Below are 21,777 nucleotides of genomic sequence, written 5' to 3' on the forward strand. Positions count from 1 at the left end.
CACTTGACAATAGTGGATTCACTTCCGCCTGTCTACACTGCATTTGTGGCCCACATCACGAATTTTAAATGAAAAGTTAAACATACTCTAGGCATATATATATATATATATATATATATATATATATATATATATATATATATATATATATATATATAGTAAAACATAGTAAGGGGCTTTTTAAATGAAAAGTTAAACATACTCTAGGCATATATATATATATATATATATATATAGTAAAACATAGTAAGGGGCATATCATAACTGTATAGCACAACGATAATAATTCATATGCACACAGATACAGCATGATATGGAAAAAATATGTTTATTATAAAGGCCACCGGAATTGTTAATTTGAACAAGTGGGACAAGGGGGAAGAGATGTATTGAAGACAGAAGGAGAAATTGTATCTGATTTCCCCCCCCCCGTCATCGGTGCTCAGTCCAAGGTCCTCAGCTGTTGCAAAGTGTCAGCTTGACATGCCGCTAAGCCTGGCATGCACACAAGCACACACCCAAAATCATAGATACACATCTCCAGATATACACTCAAACTACAACCTAAAGTCACTTTGGAAAATATCTAAAAAACACAGAGGCACCAGACTTTTTGACAGCCCAGCATCCCGAGGGCCTGAAGTGAAGCTGCTTTGTAACATACTGACCATACAGGGCTCTGGTCATTGCCAGCAGGTGAAAATCCATTCACTAAGATTTTGCCAGCACAACGGATTTATGATTTCTTCAGTGCGATCTGTACAAATTTAGACAAAAGGTAGGCCAATACTGTAGTTTAAAGAATGTTTTTAATGAAAAAATGTTTGTGCATGACCTGTGTTATAATCACTCAGTTTATTTGAATTCATTTGAGTGAAGTTCCATTAGTTTTAAAACACGAGCTAAACAACCCCAACTCTGAGATTATCTCTGTCACTTTACAAACTCAGATTTTTTTTTATTTCCATAACATTTTTTAATTTTTTGTTGCTTTTTTCCAGGCTGACAGAGGCAGCCAAATTTAGCTGTGATGAGATTAAATTTCACAACCCTAGAATAGTATAGAAGACGAGCACATTCTAACACTGCGTGGATATGCAAGTGCATGTAGCGTTCACACAGACACAGGAATATATTTTCTATTGTATTACCATATTTGATACTTCTTAAATACATTTTTAATCAAAACCAAATGCAGGCTTATTTTCTGATATTTCTTTCAACTTCCCTCTAAGAAGTTCAGAAATGTGTATTTAACTTTTCAGTAGCACCTACTTTGAAAACAATTTGACATAATAGTGGATATGGGCTAAGTATTTCAAAGTTTTGAGTAAACAAATAATTAGTAATACATTCTCTCATGATATAACTTTTATTAAATTGTCTCATAATCTTTTGGGGGGAAAAAAACAACACCTAACTCTTTACTTTCTAGGTGGAGGTGAACTAACGCTGTCTACATCAAACCATGGATCCGTAAGTATAATTCTTAAAATCAATATACTCGCCTCTTGATACTCATTTTATTGGCTTAGTTGTAGCACTTGTTTATCATTTAAGTCTTAATTCCATTTCCTGTTCACTAAATACTGTAGTAGCCCATGCCATAAAAATATTCTAGAGCATCATGTCTAAAGCAGCTCTATGTCCACTTGAAAGAATGTGCAGCAAGGATATCCTTAAACAAATTGAGTCTTATATTAAATTGCCATGATTCTACTATTTTAAGGTGGAATGGCAGTTTCACTTTAACTTGTGTTTGGTTTTTTTTTAAGATTGTTTATAGGCAAAACCTTGTTCCTCACTTTATATGCTTACATGTTCCTTTAGAATTAAAAGTGATCATAATGTTGAGAATAAACAAAATAACTATCTATAGCCGCACCAGTTAACCTCACTCATGGCTGAGTGTGTTTTTTCTTTGTGTGTGTGTGTGTGTTAGGGACGATGACAAAAACTCTGTGGATATCCATGACAACCCCCCAGCTCCTGACAATGTAGTGAGGGAGGACGGAGACACTGTGAGTGACAGCACCATGTCAACCCCCCGCCATTAGCAGTGCAATTCTTGGGCTGTTTAAAATAGCCACCAACTGGGACATGGTTGCAGTGCAGCATCAGCTGGAAACAATATGAGCTTAAGTGTCCCTGTCTTATACAACCTTATGGAAAAAAACTGAGCACTGCTGGCTGATCTGGATTAGTCATCGAAATGTTATTCACTAGGTCCTGAAAAGCTAAATGTAAGACAGAGATCAGGTACCAGCTGATAAACAAACAAGGCAAGACACTAATGTAATACTTCATAATACTGTGTGACATTGACACTGGCAGCTCAGTATGTTTAACATTTAAAAACTTTAATAACAACTTATATAACAACTCTATCACATCTTTGTTGTTGGGTTTTTTTGTCTGACATATGTCCCTTGGGTCTGCAGGTCTATTTCATATATGAGGAGGAAGTGGAGGTGGAGGAGAAGGAACCAGAACCTCCTTCAGAGCTTGTCGTCCGGGTCAATGACAAACCCCACAAATTCAAGGACCACTACTGCAAGAAGCCCAAGTTTTGTGATGTCTGCGCTCGCATGATAGTCTGTAAGTGCTGTTTTTTATATTAATGATATAAATAATCAATCATCATATAATCCCATAGGTATTTGTTCTAAAGATTGAGACTGTTAATTTTGGTTCCTCATCTTTCAGTGAACAACAAATTTTGCCTGAGATGCAAAAACTGTAAGACCAACATCCACCACTCATGTCAGTCGTATGTTGAGTTTCAGAGGTGTTTTGGCAAAATTGTGAGTTTGCTGATGTGCACTGAATATGAAACTATATTTGTAACATCTGCAGTTTCCTTTTACTGCCCTTGAGAGTGAGAGAGATATATTTTTTAAAACCTTTTTAAAAAACTTTTTTTCTTCTTTCCTGTAGCCGCCTGGATTCAGAAGGGCCTACAGCTCCCCTCTGTACAGCAGTGACCAACCAGACCCAAGTGAGTCCACTGAATCTGGAACGGCAATATATCTCTTGTGTATATAAATTTCTTAACCTTAAATTCAAGGCTGCTATCGCAAAGGAAACTAAGCACGGTGTCTGCATTTTCTCTTTAGCAACACTTGCAATCATTATATTTAACAAGCTGCATTTAAAGATTTTTAAACTTAAATATGCTTGAAATGATTAATTTAATGACAGCAAAATTTAAAAAGAAAAACATTTTTAAAGGACAGTGTAAAGCAGACGTTCAAGAAACATTCTGACCTTTGTGTTGGGAAATAATATTTCTTAGAAAAACAGCAGAATGTGTTGTGTCACTATAACACTGATCCTTTTATCCCAGTGCGTCATACATTTAGTTAACACTAAAATAAAAAAAACCAAGTAAAGTGAAACAGCAAACACTTGTTTGGTTATTTTCCCTCCATAATTCACAATCACTTACCTTCACTTTGTTATTTCCCCTGGTCCTCCGTGCAGCAACTGAAGTGGCTCCAACTGCTAAATATCAGTGATTTAATAAGAAGAAGAATTTATCACGAAGGTCACGGTAATTTTAGCATTTTAATTCTTTGGTTTGTTCTTGTTCCAGGGGGAAATGATTGTACAGTATACACCCTTAGTGACTTGAAAAAAACAATAATTGGGTGCACAAGTTTATAATCTATAATCTATACAGGGGTCAAAAGTATACATGTGGTCTCAAATACAACCCCACTAAAAATTGGTTCAGTGTCTCTCAGCAAGGTATACCCCGACCAGAAAAAATGGTAGCCATCAACGAGCTTCTGACATAATGATACACTTGACCATTCATGTTTGCAGAATTAGTATAAATTTGTTGGATTCATGCTATCCAACCAGCATAGTCCACACATTTTTAGGTTTGAAGTAAAAGGTGTAGCTCAGGTGGCAGAGCAGGTCAGCCACTAACCAGAAGGTCAGTGGTTCGATCCCAGGCTGCCTCCTGGCTGCATGCCAAATATCCTTGGGCAAGATACTAACCCTGTGTTTGCCTACTGGTGGTGGTCAGAGGGCCCGGTGGCGCCAGTGTCCGGCAGCCTCGCCTCTGTCAGTGCGCCCCAGGGCAGTTGTGGCTACAATGTAGCTTGCCGTCACCGGTGTGTGAATGGGTGAATGACTGAATGTAGTGTAAAGTGCTTTGGGGTTCTTAGGGACTGAGTAAAGCGCTATACAAATGCAGGCCATTTACCATTTAAAGACCATTGCAGAAACTCAATGTTAGCCAGCTTTATCCATTCCAAAACCAGCTTTGATGCATGTTTGGGATCATTGTTCTTTTGGAATACACAGCTGTGCCCAGGTTTCAACCATCTAGCTGTTGGGGCTCGCTCGGGCCACTTCGGAGGTGGGGTGCCCCCGGCCTCTCGGCCTGGGGCTCGGTCACTCAGGCACAGCTGGCTGCCGGCGGAGCTCACGGGCGCGTCACTGCAACCCCCCTGGCTTCTGCTCCACGGCTGCTGAGTGAGCCCTCATCTGGGACTCTCCTCAGCTCTTTCTGGGACAGTGGCGCGGCTGCCCCTCTGTTGGTCTTCCTTGGTCTCTTGTGTTCTGGGGGCCTCTGGATGTCTGGAGTTTTGATCTCCTCCATACCTGCTTCATGCCCTGGAGGATGGGGCAGTGGCTCCCCACACCCTCTAGCACATCATTACATGAAGGAACCTTTTAAAAAAAACAAGCGCGTCCATGCTCACAGGTGTACACACGGGTGATCACACACACAAACTACACCCTTTTTGGCTCCTACCTCAAAGCACACTGTGTTCTGTTGATCTTATATGCTGCACAATAATGTTTAATATTTAGTATTTACTGTCAGATTCCCATATATCATTGTGATGTTGTTTATTCTATTACTCTTGTTTTCTTCTGCTTGTTTTCTTTTTTCTTTCTCAACAGGTGATCCAGGTGATCGATATATGCATTTTTTTTCTCTGCTCATTCTGTTGGTTTTTGGTTTTTGCCCTTCTCACCCGTCCCTCTTCTCAGCTGTTTTTCTTTCCCTCTTTCTTTCTCCCCTTCTTTCCCCCAGTCAAGTTTGTCCCGTATTCAGCAAGTGAAAATAAAATAAACAATAAAAGGTGAATCAAATGGACCATTACGGCAAGGCTGTGATGGTCAATTTGGTAAAGTAAATCCGTTGGGCATCTTTCTTTGCCTTTCGACAATAATTCTGATGGCAAAAGAGCCAAACGGGACAGGCAAAAGAAAAAAGAAAAAAAAAAAGAATTTATCACGAAGGTCACGGTAATTTTAGCATTTTAATTCTTTGATTTGTTCTTGTTCCAGGGGGAAATGATTGTACAGTATACACCCTTAGTGACTTGAAAAAAACAATAATTGGGTGCACAAGTTTATAATCTATAATCTATACAGGGGTCAAAAGTATACATGTGGTCTCAAATACAACCCCACTAAAAATTGGTTCAGTGTCTCTCAGCAAGGTATACCCCGACCAGAAAAAATGGTAGCCATCAACGAGCTTCTGACATAATGATACACTTGACCATTCATGTTTGCAGAATTAGTATAAATTTGTTGGATTCATGCTATCCAACCAGCATAGTCCACACATTTTTAGGTTTGAAGTAAAAGGTGTAGCTCAGGTGGCAGAGCAGGTCAGCCACTAACCAGAAGGTCAGTGGTTCGATCCCAGGCTGCCTCCTGGCTGCATGCCAAATATCCTTGGGCAAGATACTAACCCTGTGTTTGCCTACTGGTGGTGGTCAGAGGGCCCGGTGGCGCCAGTGTCCGGCAGCCTCGCCTCTGTCAGTGCGCCCCAGGGCAGTTGTGGCTACAATGTAGCTTGCCGTCACCGGTGTGTGAATGGGTGAATGACTGAATGTAGTGTAAAGTGCTTTGGGGTTCTTAGGGACTGAGTAAAGCGCTATACAAATGCAGGCCATTTACCATTTAAAGACCATTGCAGAAACTCAATGTTAGCCAGCTTTATCCATTCCAAAACCAGCTTTGATGCATGTTTGGGATCATTGTTCTTTTGGAATACACAGCTGTGCCCAGGTTTCAACCATCTAGCTGTTGGGGCTCGCTCGGGCCACTTCGGAGGTGGGGTGCCCCCGGCCTCTCGGCCTGGGGCTCGGTCACTCAGGCACAGCTGGCTGCCGGCGGAGCTCACGGGCGCGTCACTGCAACCCCCCTGGCTTCTGCTCCACGGCTGCTGAGTGAGCCCTCATCTGGGACTCTCCTCAGCTCTTTCTGGGACAGTGGCGCGGCTGCCCCTCTGTTGGTCTTCCTTGGTCTCTTGTGTTCTGGGGGCCTCTGGATGTCTGGAGTTTTGATCTCCTCCATACCTGCTTCATGCCCTGGAGGATGGGGCAGTGGCTCCCCACACCCTCTAGCACATCATTACATGAAGGAACCTTTTAAAAAAACAAGCGCGTCCATGCTCACAGGTGTACACACGGGTGATCACACACACAAACTACACCCTTTTTGGCTCCTACCTCAAAGCACACTGTGTTCTGTTGATCTTATATGCTGCACAATAATGTTTAATATTTAGTATTTACTGTCAGATTCCCATATATCATTGTGATGTTGTTTATTCTATTACTCTTGTTTTCTTCTGCTTGTTTTCTTTTTTCTTTCTCAACAGGTGATCCAGGTGATCGATATATGCATTTTTTTTTCTCTGCTCATTCTGTTGGTTTTTGGTTTTTGCCCTTCTCACCCGTCCCTCTTCTCAGCTGTTTTTCTTTCCCTCTTTCTTTCTCCCCTTCTTTCCCCCAGTCAAGTTTGTCCCGTATTCAGCAAGTGAAAATAAAATAAACAATAAAAGGTGAATCAAATGGACCATTACGGCAAGGCTGTGATGGTCAATTTGGTAAAGTAAATCCGTTGGGCATCTTTCTTTGCCTTTCGACAATAATTCTGATGGCAAAAGAGCCAAACGGGACAGGCAAAAGAAAAAAGAAAAAAAAAAAGAATTTATCACGAAGGTCACGGTAATTTTAGCATTTTAATTCTTTGATTTGTTCTTGTTCCAGGGGGAAATGATTGTACAGTATACACCCTTAGTGACTTGAAAAAAACAATAATTGGGTGCACAAGTTTATAATCTATAATCTATACAGGGGTCAAAAGTATACATGTGGTCTCAAATACAACCCCACTAAAAATTGGTTCAGTGTCTCTCAGCAAGGTATACCCCGACCAGAAAAAATGGTAGCCATCAACGAGCTTCTGACATAATGATACACTTGACCATTCATGTTTGCAGAATTAGTATAAATTTGTTGGATTCATGCTATCCAACCAGCATAGTCCACACATTTTTAGGTTTGAAGTAAAAGGTGTAGCTCAGGTGGCAGAGCAGGTCAGCCACTAACCAGAAGGTCAGTGGTTCGATCCCAGGCTGCCTCCTGGCTGCATGCCAAATATCCTTGGGCAAGATACTAACCCTGTGTTTGCCTACTGGTGGTGGTCAGAGGGCCCGGTGGCGCCAGTGTCCGGCAGCCTCGCCTCTGTCAGTGCGCCCCAGGGCAGTTGTGGCTACAATGTAGCTTGCCGTCACCGGTGTGTGAATGGGTGAATGACTGAATGTAGTGTAAAGTGCTTTGGGGTTCTTAGGGACTGAGTAAAGCGCTATACAAATGCAGGCCATTTACCATTTAAAGACCATTGCAGAAACTCAATGTTAGCCAGCTTTATCCATTCCAAAACCAGCTTTGATGCATGTTTGGGATCATTGTTCTTTTGGAATACACAGCTGTGCCCAGGTTTCAACCATCTAGCTGTTGGGGCTCGCTCGGGCCACTTCGGAGGTGGGGTGCCCCCGGCCTCTCGGCCTGGGGCTCGGTCACTCAGGCACAGCTGGCTGCCGGCGGAGCTCACGGGCGCGTCACTGCAACCCCCCTGGCTTCTGCTCCACGGCTGCTGAGTGAGCCCTCATCTGGGACTCTCCTCAGCTCTTTCTGGGACAGTGGCGCGGCTGCCCCTCTGTTGGTCTTCCTTGGTCTCTTGTGTTCTGGGGGCCTCTGGATGTCTGGAGTTTTGATCTCCTCCATACCTGCTTCATGCCCTGGAGGATGGGGCAGTGGCTCCCCACACCCTCTAGCACATCATTACATGAAGGAACCTTTTAAAAAAACAAGCGCGTCCATGCTCACAGGTGTACACACGGGTGATCACACACACAAACTACACCCTTTTTGGCTCCTACCTCAAAGCACACTGTGTTCTGTTGATCTTATATGCTGCACAATAATGTTTAATATTTAGTATTTACTGTCAGATTCCCATATATCATTGTGATGTTGTTTATTCTATTACTCTTGTTTTCTTCTGCTTGTTTTCTTTTTTCTTTCTCAACAGGTGATCCAGGTGATCGATATATGCATTTTTTTTTCTCTGCTCATTCTGTTGGTTTTTGGTTTTTGCCCTTCTCACCCGTCCCTCTTCTCAGCTGTTTTTCTTTCCCTCTTTCTTTCTCCCCTTCTTTCCCCCAGTCAAGTTTGTCCCGTATTCAGCAAGTGAAAATAAAATAAACAATAAAAGGTGAATCAAATGGACCATTACGGCAAGGCTGTGATGGTCAATTTGGTAAAGTAAATCCGTTGGGCATCTTTCTTTGCCTTTCGACAATAATTCTGATGGCAAAAGAGCCAAACGGGACAGGCAAAAGAAAAAAGAAAAAAAAAAAGAATTTATCACGAAGGTCACGGTAATTTTAGCATTTTAATTATTTGATTTGTTCTTGTTCCAGGGGGAAATGATTGTACAGTATACACCCTTAGTGACTTGAAAAAAACAATAATTGGGTGCACAAGTTTATAATCTATAATCTATACAGGGGTCAAAAGTATACATGTGGTCTCAAATACAACCCCACTAAAAATTGGTTCAGTGTCTCTCAGCAAGGTATACCCCGACCAGAAAAAATGGTAGCCATCAACGAGCTTCTGACATAATGATACACTTGACCATTCATGTTTGCAGAATTAGTATAAATTTGTTGGCTTCCTGCTATCCAACCAGCATAGTCCACACATTTTTAGGTTTGAAGTTAAAGACCATTGCAGAAACTCAATGTTAGCCAGCTTTATCCATTCCAAAACCAGCTTTGATGCATGTTTGGGATCATTGTTCTTTTGGAATACACAGCTGTGCCCAGGTTTCAACCATCTAGCTGTTGATTTGAGGTGAATTTGAAGAATTTGTAGGTAGTCTTCCTTGTTCATTATTCCGTCCGCTTTGTACACTATAACAGTACCACTGGCAGCAAAACAGCCCCAAAGCATGATGCTACTACCACCATGCTTAACAGTTGGTACAGTGTCCTTAGGTCTGAAAGCTTCACCTTTACTGCTCCAAAAATACCACTTGTCATTGTGGCCAAATAGTTATATCTTTGTCTTGTCTGATCATAACATTTTTCTCCAGGAGGCATTTGACTTGTCCATGTGGGCTGCTGCAAATCTTGACCAAGCTTGAAAGTGGTGTTTTTGGAGCAGAGGTTTCTTTCTTGGTCAACACCCACTCCGTCCAGAGTGATGTAAAAGTTACTACACTGTGGACAGTGACACTGGTATTTGAACAGTTTCAAGTTCATGGCAGGCTTGAATCTTAGTGGTTCCTGAGTTCCTTCACTCTTCTGCAGGTGACATTCGAGTCTTCTTCCAGATCTCGGCAATCTGGTGACACATTTGAATAACTTATGTACAATTGTTTGAACTGATGATCTTGGAATCTGCAGATGTTTAGAAATATCTGAATGAGTAAATGTAGTTTTCCTTTTTAGATTAACTCTTCGGGATCTTGAAAGCATAGACTAGTCAATCTAGTGTAGTGTAGCAATTCTTATACTCCATGTTGATTTTGTGTTTATCCCTGTCCTTAACCAGACAACCCAAACCGGAATGACCCAGTTTTTGACACCCTGCGGGTTGGCGTCATCATGGCAAATAAGGAGCGTAAGAAGAATGAAAATGATAAGAAAAATGTAAGCATTTATAATAATCTTAATCAAAACATAAAATCTATGAATTTCAACAGTTTCAGGGATTGACTCACTGCAAACAAAATAAATACAATTTATGTAATCAAGAAAATGCAGTGTTTGAAATCATTTTAAGAACAGATTTCATGTTTTATATATAAAATATGAGATCAGTGCTGTTTTAACAATGCTGTGTCCTCTAGATGATGATGATGATGGAAGAGGAGGAAGAGGAGAACCAACAGCCCAAAGAGAATGAGGAGGGAGGAGAAGGTAGAGTTAAAGCAAGAGCTTATGTCTGTGGTGTAAAATATGCAAGTTAGTCATAAAAGATATGATTGTGTGATGTCTGATACTCAAACAGGGAAGCCTGATGATAAAAAAGAGAAAGGAGGAGACAAAGCAGATGACAAGGTAAGCAGTCGATTATTGCATACATGTAACGCTTTGTTGCTAAGTAGCACCATACGTGCATGTTTTTTTTTAAATTTAAACTTAATAACATTTGCCATATAAACTAGCATCCATGCTTTTTTTGTCCCTAGACTAAAGGCACTTTCTCCCAGTCCCACTATTACCTGGCTCTCTACCGCTTCAAGGCCATTGAGAAAGATGACCTTGACTTTCAGTAAGAAAATCACAATCAAATCTGAACACTAATGAATAATTATTTCTATTTTGCTAAATTTAATCAACTTTCAGTTTTAATATAAAGCCAGTGACAAAAGCACTAACTGAGAATGTGTTTACTAGCCCTGGTGATCGGATCACAGTGTTGGATGACTCCAATGAAGAGTGGTGGAGAGTGAGTTAAAGTTCTTAGAGGTTTACAAATGCTGTTTCAGTTTGTGCTATTGATGATGAGTACACAAATTCTGCTCTGTGTTGTCAGGGAAAGATGGGAGAGAAGCCCGGCTACTTCCCCGCCAACTACCTCATAAAAGTCAGAGCATCAGAAAGAGTTTACAAGGTGACGCGCTCCTTTGTGGGGAACAGAGAGATGGGACAAATTACACTCAAGAAAGACCAGGTAACTTCAGTATGTGTGTGTGTGTGTGTGTGTGTGTGTGTGTGTGTGTGTGTGTGTGTGTGTGTGTGTGTGTGTGTGTGTGTGTGTGTGGTTTAAGGAGCTTGGAAAGAAAAGCATCTGGGATCTTTAAGTTTCCTTGAAGATGTTTCACCTCTCATCTGAGAAGCTTCTTCAGTTCTAAGAGCAATTAGTATGGAGTCCCAGATTTTAGGATCAACAGGGGGTCTGTGACCCTCTTGGGGACACTCCCATAGGGCTTAAAATCTGGAACGCTTTCCTTTCCAAGCTCCTTAGACTACAATGACCTGGATGACTGAGAACCTTCACAGACAGGTATGTGTGTGTGTGTGTGTGTGTGTGTGTGTGTGTGTGTGTGTGTGTGTGTGTGTGTGTGTGTGTGTGTGTGTGTGTGTGTCTGTGTGTGTGTGTGTGTGTGTGCGCGCGCACGCACATAAGATAGTGCATTTTCTTTTCTGCAAAAAAGTGTGTAAAACCACTTGAATTAAAGTCAAAAGTCTGCACTTCAATACATTTCTATTGTTTGATTTGAAATCCACTGTTTTTGTACAAAGATGTGTCTTTTATAAATTATGACCCAAATTGTAAATCAAAGTTCTTTGACTTTATAATAAAAAGGTTGCTTAATCTGTTGTCACTCTGTGTTTCAGATTGTGGTGAAGAAAGGAGATGAGAAAGGCGGCTACTTGAAGGTCAGCACTGGACGCAAGCTGGGCTACTTCCCTGCCGATCTGCTGCAGGAGATCACTGTGACTTAATCAACCTGATATGCAATGGAGGATCCATTGCATAATAACGAAAAGTATTAGCGAGAACTGGAGGTCCTGATTTTCTACATTTGCTACTAATAGAAAAGCTAAATATAGCTGTGCCTTTGACATAATGGTTTAAAAGTCATTTTCACTAATGCCTGCAATGAAGAGACATTTAGCTGATTTATTGGCTTTGCTGTGAACGGTATAGTTATGCAAGTGTAGGATTTAATTTAAAGTTTGATTTAAAGTTTGAAAAGAGCAAAATTTTCTTTGTTTCGATTTGTAAATAATTTCACATGTATGACTCTGAAAACCTTAACCAAGATAAGAAAAAATCTGTGTAAGAAAACATCAGTGCTATACATTAAATTGTTTAGTGTGTTTGCACCATTTAAGACAATTAAGTGGGTGTAATGCTTGTAGTGCCTAAAGAATTAAACCAAAAATGCTCTTAAAAACTGTCTGTGATGCTTTCTTTAAAATGTAGAAAATAAAACCTCATCTGAGAATAAATGGTATATTTATTTTTTCTATGGCTTGTATTCTGTATTAGTTTGCCGTGAAGTGACCATTTCTGAAAACAAGGGGTAGTCAGCAGCAATGACTCTTCCCTGAAGTCATGTGCCATTAAAAATCCATCAATCAAACTTTTTTATAAGCGGTTTCATAAAGAAACTTTTTTCCTGAGTGAAAATATTATTTTTTTTATTTATATTTACTGCATCATATCATTTAATCACAATTACAAAAAGGAAGCTTTTTGGTGGCACATAAGTTAAAGAGAGCGTTACGCTTCAAGACAGAAAGCCTAACTTTTACATATAAAAATAAATATTTTTACAGATAAAGACTTTTATGGGATTACCAAATCCAGATAAAGAAGTGCTCTTAATATGACCTAACATGTCTCCTACAGACCTCTCACACCCTTGTTTACTGTAAGTTTGGTCAGTGCAGCGCTAAGGACCTGGGTGCACATAATCACAGACGAAAGAGATGGGTCATCTTGGCATCCTGAATGTTTTACTTCCTCAGTTTGCTCCAGGATTTTGACTATAGCCTCTGTTAAATCAACTGATGCTAAGACACACCCACAAAGATCCATCTGTGCACACTCTGCTCCTGTATCTCTGAGTTTAGTTTGTCAGTTTGTCAGTATTGGTAATTTGCCTCGCAGCACTGTCTACACTAACCACAACATGACACCCTTCAGTAGCACCTGTCACTATTCTGATGCATCCATTATTAGGGACGAAGAGCTCAACAGTAAATCTGCGTGGAGCCATGCTCTGCCACTATTCAACAAATGTCCTGCAGCTGTTGCAAGACTTCTATAGGAGTGTGAACTCTTTGAGGAACCCTCATATTGAGCAATGCACTGATAGGCTTGTGTATACCATATCCACCCCCTGACAATCCAAGACAGGTAGGAGTCAGCTGAGAATTTTATCTTCCAATTATTAATGTGCAACTCACAAAACTGCCTTCGGTGCTCCCAGGGTCTGCTTTCCTTTTTGTTTACACTCTGGTGCAGTTCTCTTGAGACTTTGTATCTGAAGTGAATGCATGTGTGGAGCATTTAGTGAGGTGTGAGTTTGCATAATCATTTGTTCTCCACAAATGGATATGGAAAAGGTCTGTGCAAAGCATCATCAGAGATGCTGATATAGTGCCAGAAAAGTGATTTCTGTAATTGGCAAAAATTGGCTGACTGTATTTAAACTGTTGTGACTTGTTGGTGTATAATTTCTCAAACATATGTCAAACATATGGCTCATGAATGATATCATGTGATATATGATATAGCAAACAACACTATTGTCACAAGGTAGAAACTGCAAGTTTGTGGCAACGTGACTTTTACATATCCTTTATTTACCCAGCTAAAAAGTCTCTTTGACATTAAAAATGTCTGTTTTTAGGAGAGATCCAGCCAATACGGCAGCAGAAATCGCAAGAAATATAACATACTAGGTCTATAAAGATATTTTATAACCTAGATAACCTAGATGATATTTTCGCAACAGGTAATTTCCTTACTTTATAGTTGATACCTTCGTAAATCCCCGCTTGAGTACAGCCTATCTACCAATGTAAGCAGCTATATGAGACGTAAAAACAAACACCGGAAGTCACGTTTTGCACAACACTGTGACTCCCTCACCTCTGCTCAGTCCTCTTATAAACCCTGCATCAACATTAGTTCTAGTAAAATCTTTCCAGATGGCGCTCTCATTATTCCGCTGCCCCGCGTGCTGTGTGTGAAATCAGCACAACTGTCACAGTCATTAAAAACTTCAGCTTTTACAGTATGAGTTGCAACCATGACTGTCCTCGGCTGAGGGATTCAAACTTCTCAACAGCAGGAATAAAGGTCCGCGTGTAGACGCTCGCGCTCTTTTACGTCGCGCACTGTTTACATTTAATCTACAAACAGATTTAAATAAATGTACTCTCGTTAACTTGTGCTTATAAGGGAGCAGCCATTTAGTTCCGTTTGCCGTCCCCTTTCTTCGGATTTTATTTGTTGTTGGAAACCCGCTTCTATGCGCACTGCTGCCGACCAGCGGACGGAGAGAGAAAGAAGCGGATAGTTTGTTTTTTCTCTTCCGAACTCTTTCATGGCATGCATTTTTAATTTCTCGTTGCTATTTGCGCTGATTGGGACCCGATGAATGGAAAAACAAAGAATTATCTTTCACCTGATGTAGTTTCTGAGAAAAATGATATCCACATATGAGGACATTCGTTTTGAATTTTGATAGAACACTAAGTCACAAAAGTGCAAAACTCTTTATTTGGTGTCTGAACACAGCGGCATTTTTCCTGAGTACAAAAACAAAATGAGAAACAACAACTGTGCCCCTTTCAGCAATATGGCTTATTTGAAGTGCCGCTAACAGTTGCAGGAAGACGTATGTCTGTTACAAAGGTGAAAAAATGAACAGTAAAAGACTTCTGAACATGGAACACGAAACATTTCGTTCCAAAACTGCTACTTAAAACTCCCCCCGTGGGAACATGTTTACACCCATGTGTGTAAAATTTAGTATTGTGGTCTAGACAACCCAAAATGTGATGTCCACAGGTAAAAAATTTTTTAAAGCTCTAACATCCACTGTGAGGCGATAGTTAGAAAATATCGTAAGCAGATACTAGCAAAGCTGTGCAGTGATTGCATTGTGTCACATCATTATTTTACTTCGTGTGTGTTCATATTGGGAGTGGAGAGAGTGGACAGTTTCCGGTACCTAGGTGTACACATAACTCAGGATCTGTCATGGTCCTGTCACATTAACACCCTGTTTAAGAAATCTCACGAGCCTCTCTACTTCCTCAGAATGCTTGGAGACTTCCATCTGCCACTGAGGGTGCTTAAGAACTTCCATTGAGAGCATCCTGACGGGAAACATTTGCACCTGGTTTGGAAACAGCAGCAAGCAGGACAGACGAGATCTGCAAAGAGTGGTGCGCTCGGCCGATCAGATCTTACTGACCTGCTGTCCATCTACACCAAGCGGTGCTAGAACAAAACCAGGAAGATTATGATGGACCTCTCCCATCCCAACAATGGACTTTTCTCACTGTTGAGGTCTGGGAAGCGCTTCTGCTCCCTTAAGGCCAAACCAGAGAGAATGAAGAGGAGCTTCTTCCCCCAGGCTATTTGGGCCCTGAACCAGGTGTAGGACTGGTCTCTCATACACACGGTCACTGCACGCACCCTGTTATTTGCACACTGATGATAATTTATCTCTTAAATCGTTAATTGCACATTCTTTTTTACTGTTAATTTTATCTTGTGCTTTTGTTTTATTGTTCTTAGAATTTATTGTTTCTAATCATTACATCTTATCATAAAATGTAAATCTGTAAACTCTACTGTCGTTTAATAATCGGGCATTGCACAGTAATAAGCATTTCACCACATGTCGTAATGTGAGGTTGTGTGCGCGACAAACAAACTTTGAATTTGGTGCATTCGTCGCATGTTGGTAACACTGAAGACACGCTTTGAGTTTCAGGAACGTTACGCTGAAGTGACAATTTATTATTTTGCACATATAGAAGAAGCCCCACAAACGTAGGGCATCAAAAAATTGAGTAAAACTCTTGTTGTTCCTCTCCACGGAAATCTTTAGTAAAAGGCGAAAGATTTATACGATCTGAAGAGAAACAAGAGTGCTGATGAGGCTTCGGCTACGTGAATCACCCCATTTCTCCCACTGGTATAATCACTTACGGTTTACTCAAACAAACTTCTGAGTTTATCTTGGATGCGCAAAGATAAACCTTTACTGTAAATATCCCTAATACATGCACCAGAAAGTTATTGAGGGCGACAGATAAATGTGAAATACTTATTCTAAAGCTGCTTGCGCGCGTGGCATTGTGGTATTCCCACAACGCCACGCGCATTGTGGAGACCCCGCCCCCTGTGTTTTGTTAAGCGTCTCAACAATGGCTAAATATCTTGTTTTTACTTTTAAAACATGAGGTGACTCTTTAATAAAAGAATCAATAGTCTCTGAATGGTGTAACATTGATTTATATGTTTATCTGAGTCTATTATGAAACTGCTGCTGAGTTTCAAGAAAGTACAGTTTTATAAATAGAGAAGAGCTGCCGTTGACACAACTTCCTGTATCACAGGGGCGTTTCTGGGGGTGACCAACTGATTTATTTATTTGTACTTGTATGTTTTGTCAGTGCCCTTAGGACTATTGTGATGCTGAAGGCAGATTAAAGCCCAACTTAGGTATTCTTTAAGTGATTCCACAACTCACTGTTACTGTAACACATGACACTTTATTAAAGTGGATGAAACAGGAATACATGAAAACAGCACTGCAGGACAGTCAATCAGTGAACTTGATTATGAACGCAATGCAAGGGGCTTTACAAAATCAACTGTGTACAGTCAAAAGTGCCTGTCAGATATGCTGTAATCATACACGTTACCATCAACAATATCATTGTGAATGTTAAATGAATGTCACTTAAAGAAAGTTTACAACGAGCAACATATACTGACAATAGCCATACACGGGTAAATGTGTTGTAAATGGAAATGCAGTAAACCTGCCTAGTATGACATTAAATATACGATACACTTACTACTTCATATATCTCACATCGTTTGTAACGAGACGCCGAAAGCACCACCGGGCACTGTTGACGTAAAGGCGCTTGGATACCCTCGGCTTGAAGAAGCTTCTCTGCATGAGTCAAGGCAGTGGCTTGGCTGAGCAGCTCCTGTGGAGGTTTGGGGAAGACCGTACTTCTCACCCGGCCTGCTGACGAGGTGCAGGGGCATGTGGATTTATAACACGATATTCTAGTGTCGCCATCATCAGTTGTAGCCACTGAAAAGACTAGAAATGGGCGTAATACGTTAGATGTTGGTTAGCGCGCAGCTAACATTTACCATAAAGTAAAAGGCTTAAATGAGCTATTCAGCCTCGTGTAATTTCAGTTAAATCCAGTAGCGTCTTAGAGTCAATAATTTACCGTAAACATAAAAGAAATGCCAGTTTCCAGAAAAACTGCGGAGATGCCGGCTGCTTCGCTGTCCCGCTGCGGGTTGTTATTTTGGTGACGCAACTTCCTTCGACAGGAGATTGGTAGTCTACAGTGGGATTCAGTGCTTCTATTGGGCCAGGGTCTGCGAACGCCTATGTTCACCGTAGACCCCGGGCCAATGAAAAGACGTAACTGTCTACAGCCACTGTAGACTTTGCGCTACCGTAGACACGGAGCGAACAGGGCTTTGTGTCGGCTCTGACAGATGCATACTTGCAAAACTGTGCAGTATGTGAATTATGCCACATCATTGCTTTACTTAGTGTTTATCCTAGTGGTCATAGTGGTGCATTACAGCTGACACAGTGACTGCTTAACCTTATAACTATGGCTCTCTCCTTTAACATTGTAAGAGAACCGCACTAATGCAAAGCATCGTTAAATTAATTCGGACTGTTATTGTTCCACTGCACAGAAATTTTTAGTAATACGCAAAATATCTATACAATCTGAAGATAAAATTGCCAACAAAACCACGGCTAAGAGAATAACGCCATTTCGCGCAATGGTATGATCACTTAAAGTTTACTCAAAAAAAATTGAGTTTATCTTTGATACGTAAAGACAAACCTTTACTACAAATATCCATAATACATGCACTACAAAGTTACTGGGGGTGACAAATAAATGTGACACTTAAAGCTGCTCTGCGTGCATGGCATTGTGGGAATATGGAGACCCCGCCCCCTGTGTCTTTTAAACGCTTCTTCATTTTAAAACATGATGGGACTCTTGAATAAAATAATCAGCAGTCTCTGAATGGTGTAATATTGAGTTCTATGTTTGTCTGACTATCGTGAAACTGCTACCGAGTTTCAAGTTTTATAAATAGAGGAGAGCTGCCGTTGTCGTAACTTCCCGTATCACGTGGGCGTTCCTGGGAATGACCTTCGTCCAACTGCTGTAGAAACCCAAATCTCGCTTATATTGCATTTACTTTTTCACATTGAAAACAAGCCCCACAAACGCAGAGCATCAAAAAATTGAGTAAAACTCTTGTTGTTCCACTCCACGGAAATCTTTAGTAAAAGGCGAAAGATTTATACGATCTGAAGAGAAACAAGAGTGCTGACGAGGTCATGGCTAAGAGAATGACCCCATTTCTCCCACTGGTATGATCACTTATGGTTTACGCAAAAAAAAACAAACCCAAAAACCCGACATTTTATTTGATGAGAAAAGGTAAAGCTTTACTACAAATATCACTAACATATGCACCACAAAGCTGTTGTGCGTGACAGATAAATGTGAACTACTTATTTTAAAGCAACTTTGCGCGCATGGCATTGTGGGAAATATGGACAAACATTTTGTTACTGGGCAAGCAATAAGAGCAATCTCTGAATTGTCCACTAGATGGCGGTATGATATCTCATTTTGACGGCATTCACATTTTTAAGACATCTATGTTATCATCTACATGATCCTAACGCTAACCCGAACCTATAACCTATTTAATTATTTATTTATTTGTTTGTTTATCTAAAGTTGACCCTTCCAAGTCTTGGCAATCAGTGCACACAGAAACATCCCTGTAACAGACAGCATCAGAAATGTTTTTTTCCAACATTTTTCCCCAAACCTTTTGCTTGTCTCTAAGGAGCAATGATGACTTCGATCTCACGTGGTCAGTGAGAGAAGGAATCTCTCATAGACATTATACTTAAAACAAAACAGCTACTTTAATCCTCAACACTTCAAAAGTAATACACATACATATTTTCTAGCAGCTGTATATATTTTTTAAAAGATAAAAACATAGCCTATGTCACAAACTGTTTTGAAGCCCTGAGTTCAACTCTTTGGCTTCCATCTTGGGTTTTTTAAACTGGACGTGATGATCAACAGAGATATAAAACTGACTGCATGCTCATTTTACATGCACGTGGGACCATCATATGTCAAATCATCCTGCGCTGAACAACACTCGAGAACAGTGACTGTCACCATGAGCTCTCCGGCAAAGTTTTTATTCCGATCGATCCTAAATCAAATGTGAAATCGGGACATTTTCTCGTCGACTTCAATACAATCAAACTTCTTTTGCAACCTGTGAATTCGCCCCCTGCTGGCCGTTATAAAGAAGGTAGATCAGGGTCATTTTGCATAGTGGTCCACATACAGTCCACTTTGAGCTAAAGTGAGCTAAACTGCATGATCAATGTGTAAAATTACAGTTAGAAAAATTGTTAATTTACTTTAAAGTTTAAAAATAACAGACTATGCTATAATTAAGATGATAAATAGCCAAGCATAGTTATTAATAGTATAGCTGAAAAACTTTCTGATCATTCATTTAATCATTTATCTGTTAATTATTGCTTTGATGTAGAATGGAAGGTAGTGGGGGTGGGCAGTCTTTATCAAGAGAAAAAGCTGTACAAATGAATGAAATTGTAGTTAAAGTTTAAAAATGTATGCTCTCCTTCACATTTTCTAAAGTTGGGCCAGATTGGTACATAAATACGGTCGGCATAAAGAGGCACACGATAAAAGGCCTGACTGACACTTAGATCACATTGGGAACAATGTAACAAGTTTCAAACATTACATTTACTTCTTTTAACATTGAAAAACAAGCCCCACAAACGTAGGGCATCAAAAAATTGAGTAAAACTCTTGTTGTTCCTCTCCACGGAAATCTTTAGTAAAAGGCGAAAGATTTATACGATCTGAAGAGAAACAAGAGTGCTGGAGAGGTCATGGCTAAGAGAATGACCCCATTTCTCCCACTGGTATGATCACTTACGGTTTACGCAAAAAAAACCAACCCAAAAACCCGACATTTTATTTGATGAAAAAAGGTAAAGTTTTACTACAAACATCACTAACATATGCACCACAAAGCCGTTGTGCGTGGCAGATAAATGTGAACTACTTATTCTAAAACTGCTATGTGCGCATGGCATTGTGGGAAACTTGGGAGACTCGTTAAATAGGACAGAGCTGCCTCTCACTGGTGCAAAAATGAATGGAGCTCTATAGAGCTGTAGCCCAGATAAGTAGGCAGCTTAAAACATGACGTGATTCTTGAATAAAAGCGTGAATCAACAGTCTCTGAATAGTGTAAAGTAGATTTCTATATTTATCTGGGTCCCACAGATAACTAATGAGGAATTTAAAAAATATAAGGATTTTCACTTAAAATTACATATTTATCCAATATTCCAGTCCCTGTTGTATTTATCATTTTCTTATGGATGCAAATGTGTAACACTCACCAAGTAGAGCTGGAGGGAATCAATCCAAATCTTGAGAATTTTAAAACCAATGCTGGAATCGGTGTCCGATCAATGCATGCATGCATGAGAGGACAGATGCTTTATGGCCAGCCCACTGACTTGTGTTCAATTTTAATTTTATTGGAAATGAAACTAAATATAGGCTACCTCAGAAATTAAATATGAAAAGTGTCTGGACATAATAACCTTTTTGTGTTGATGGTTGAGTCAATTGTATATATAAAATACATTTTGAGGGGCATACTATACCAACACTGTTATAGTATCAGACTGATACTAGCACGATTGGACCGATAGTGTAGACCAGGGTTGGCTGTCACATTGCTTGTTGTTGTGGATTTCACATATGTTTGCAGTGGTCAATTTGTGGAAAACAGACAAAACTTTGGAGGAAGGAAGTATTTTGTTATTTTTGATGGGTGAAAAAAAAATTTCATGCTGTTTTTGTATCGAAAGACAAGACACAATTTTAGTCCTTTAGAATATAGACACTTATTAAAAAGCTGATATTAATCGCTTTGATATTAATCCACCTCTCACTATCTGGTTAAAGCCATGTGGTAATGTTTAACAAGAGGTCAGCCTCGGATGGTTGTCTTACTAGTTTTTGGATTGGTTGTCACACGTGACTAACAAGCCTCTGAGCATGACAAATGATTTTGCGGGTAGGCATTTAAAAGCAGTGATATTTTTGTTTCTTTGTTCTCTGAATGGTTTGTTTTGAGTCATTCATCAATAGTCAGCTCAAGAAAGTATGGTTTTGTTGTGTTGTCTGCCCAAACTAAGCTCACAAAGCTTGTATCTCTGGCATTTCAGGGGCATACATAACTGACTTGTGTGACTCTGAGGTATAGGACTGCTAGCTAAAGACTCGCAACCTCAAAATGGAAATCTCAGTAAGTTTCCTTACCTGGATGATCGAGCATGGATCAACCTTAAAAAGCACAACAGTTCAGAGTCAGTTTGATATTGATGTTGTGGATTTTTAGCCTGCTCTCTTTGCACTGACTTGCTGGCTATTGCTCAAGTTAGAAAATCTTGCACAAAACACTGCTTGTCTTCTCAAAGATGCAGGAAACCTCTCTCTATTTTTAATGATGTCAGTGATACATCTCATCAACACTGAGACATGAATGTGGAATCGCTTCTCAGTAGAATTTGTAACTGCAT

General features: G+C 40.2%; 1 protein-coding gene, 1 long non-coding RNA gene and 3 other non-coding genes across 6 annotated transcripts; 1 reads left to right on the plus strand and 4 right to left on the minus strand.

Moving 5' to 3' along the window:
- The first annotated feature begins 478 nt into the window (after positions 1-478).
- stac3 (SH3 and cysteine rich domain 3) lies at positions 479-12,289 on the plus strand. Of its 2 annotated transcripts, XM_040048004.1 has the most exons (13): positions 479-778; positions 1,436-1,476; positions 1,943-2,021; positions 2,442-2,598; positions 2,707-2,804; positions 2,938-2,998; positions 9,888-9,985; positions 10,186-10,255; positions 10,347-10,396; positions 10,528-10,610; positions 10,736-10,787; positions 10,875-11,012; positions 11,681-12,289. In XM_040048004.1, the coding sequence occupies exons 2-13, from the start codon at positions 1,469-1,471 to the stop codon at positions 11,786-11,788; spliced, it is 1,002 nt and encodes a 333-aa protein (XP_039903938.1). In that variant the 5' UTR covers positions 479-778; positions 1,436-1,468; the 3' UTR covers positions 11,789-12,289. The 2 variants fall into 2 exon arrangements, with proteins under 2 accessions (XP_039903938.1, XP_039903939.1); XM_040048005.1 differs by lacking the exon at positions 1,436-1,476 and having other exon boundaries at positions 661-778.
- Positions 12,290-15,853: 3,564 nt separating this feature from the next.
- On the minus strand, positions 15,854-18,480 carry LOC120743595. Its single transcript, XR_005698241.1, has 2 exons — positions 17,294-18,480; positions 15,854-17,157 (listed from the first exon to the last, which is right to left on the minus strand). It is a non-coding gene; the product is annotated as an uncharacterized LOC120743595 (long non-coding RNA).
- On the minus strand, positions 15,855-15,968 carry LOC120744091. Its single transcript, XR_005698298.1, has one exon. It is a non-coding gene; the product is annotated as a U5 spliceosomal RNA (small nuclear RNA).
- On the minus strand, positions 18,321-18,434 carry LOC120744087. Its single transcript, XR_005698294.1, has one exon. It is a non-coding gene; the product is annotated as a U5 spliceosomal RNA (small nuclear RNA).
- Positions 18,481-19,943: 1,463 nt separating the features above from the next.
- On the minus strand, positions 19,944-20,057 carry LOC120744092. Its single transcript, XR_005698299.1, has one exon. It is a non-coding gene; the product is annotated as a U5 spliceosomal RNA (small nuclear RNA).
- Positions 20,058-21,777: the final 1,720 nt, after the last annotated feature.

This window comes from Simochromis diagramma, unplaced genomic scaffold, assembly GCF_900408965.1.
Source record: "Simochromis diagramma unplaced genomic scaffold, fSimDia1.1 OVJJ01000387.1, whole genome shotgun sequence".
In the NCBI taxonomy this organism is placed as follows: Eukaryota; Metazoa; Chordata; class Actinopteri; order Cichliformes; family Cichlidae; genus Simochromis; species Simochromis diagramma.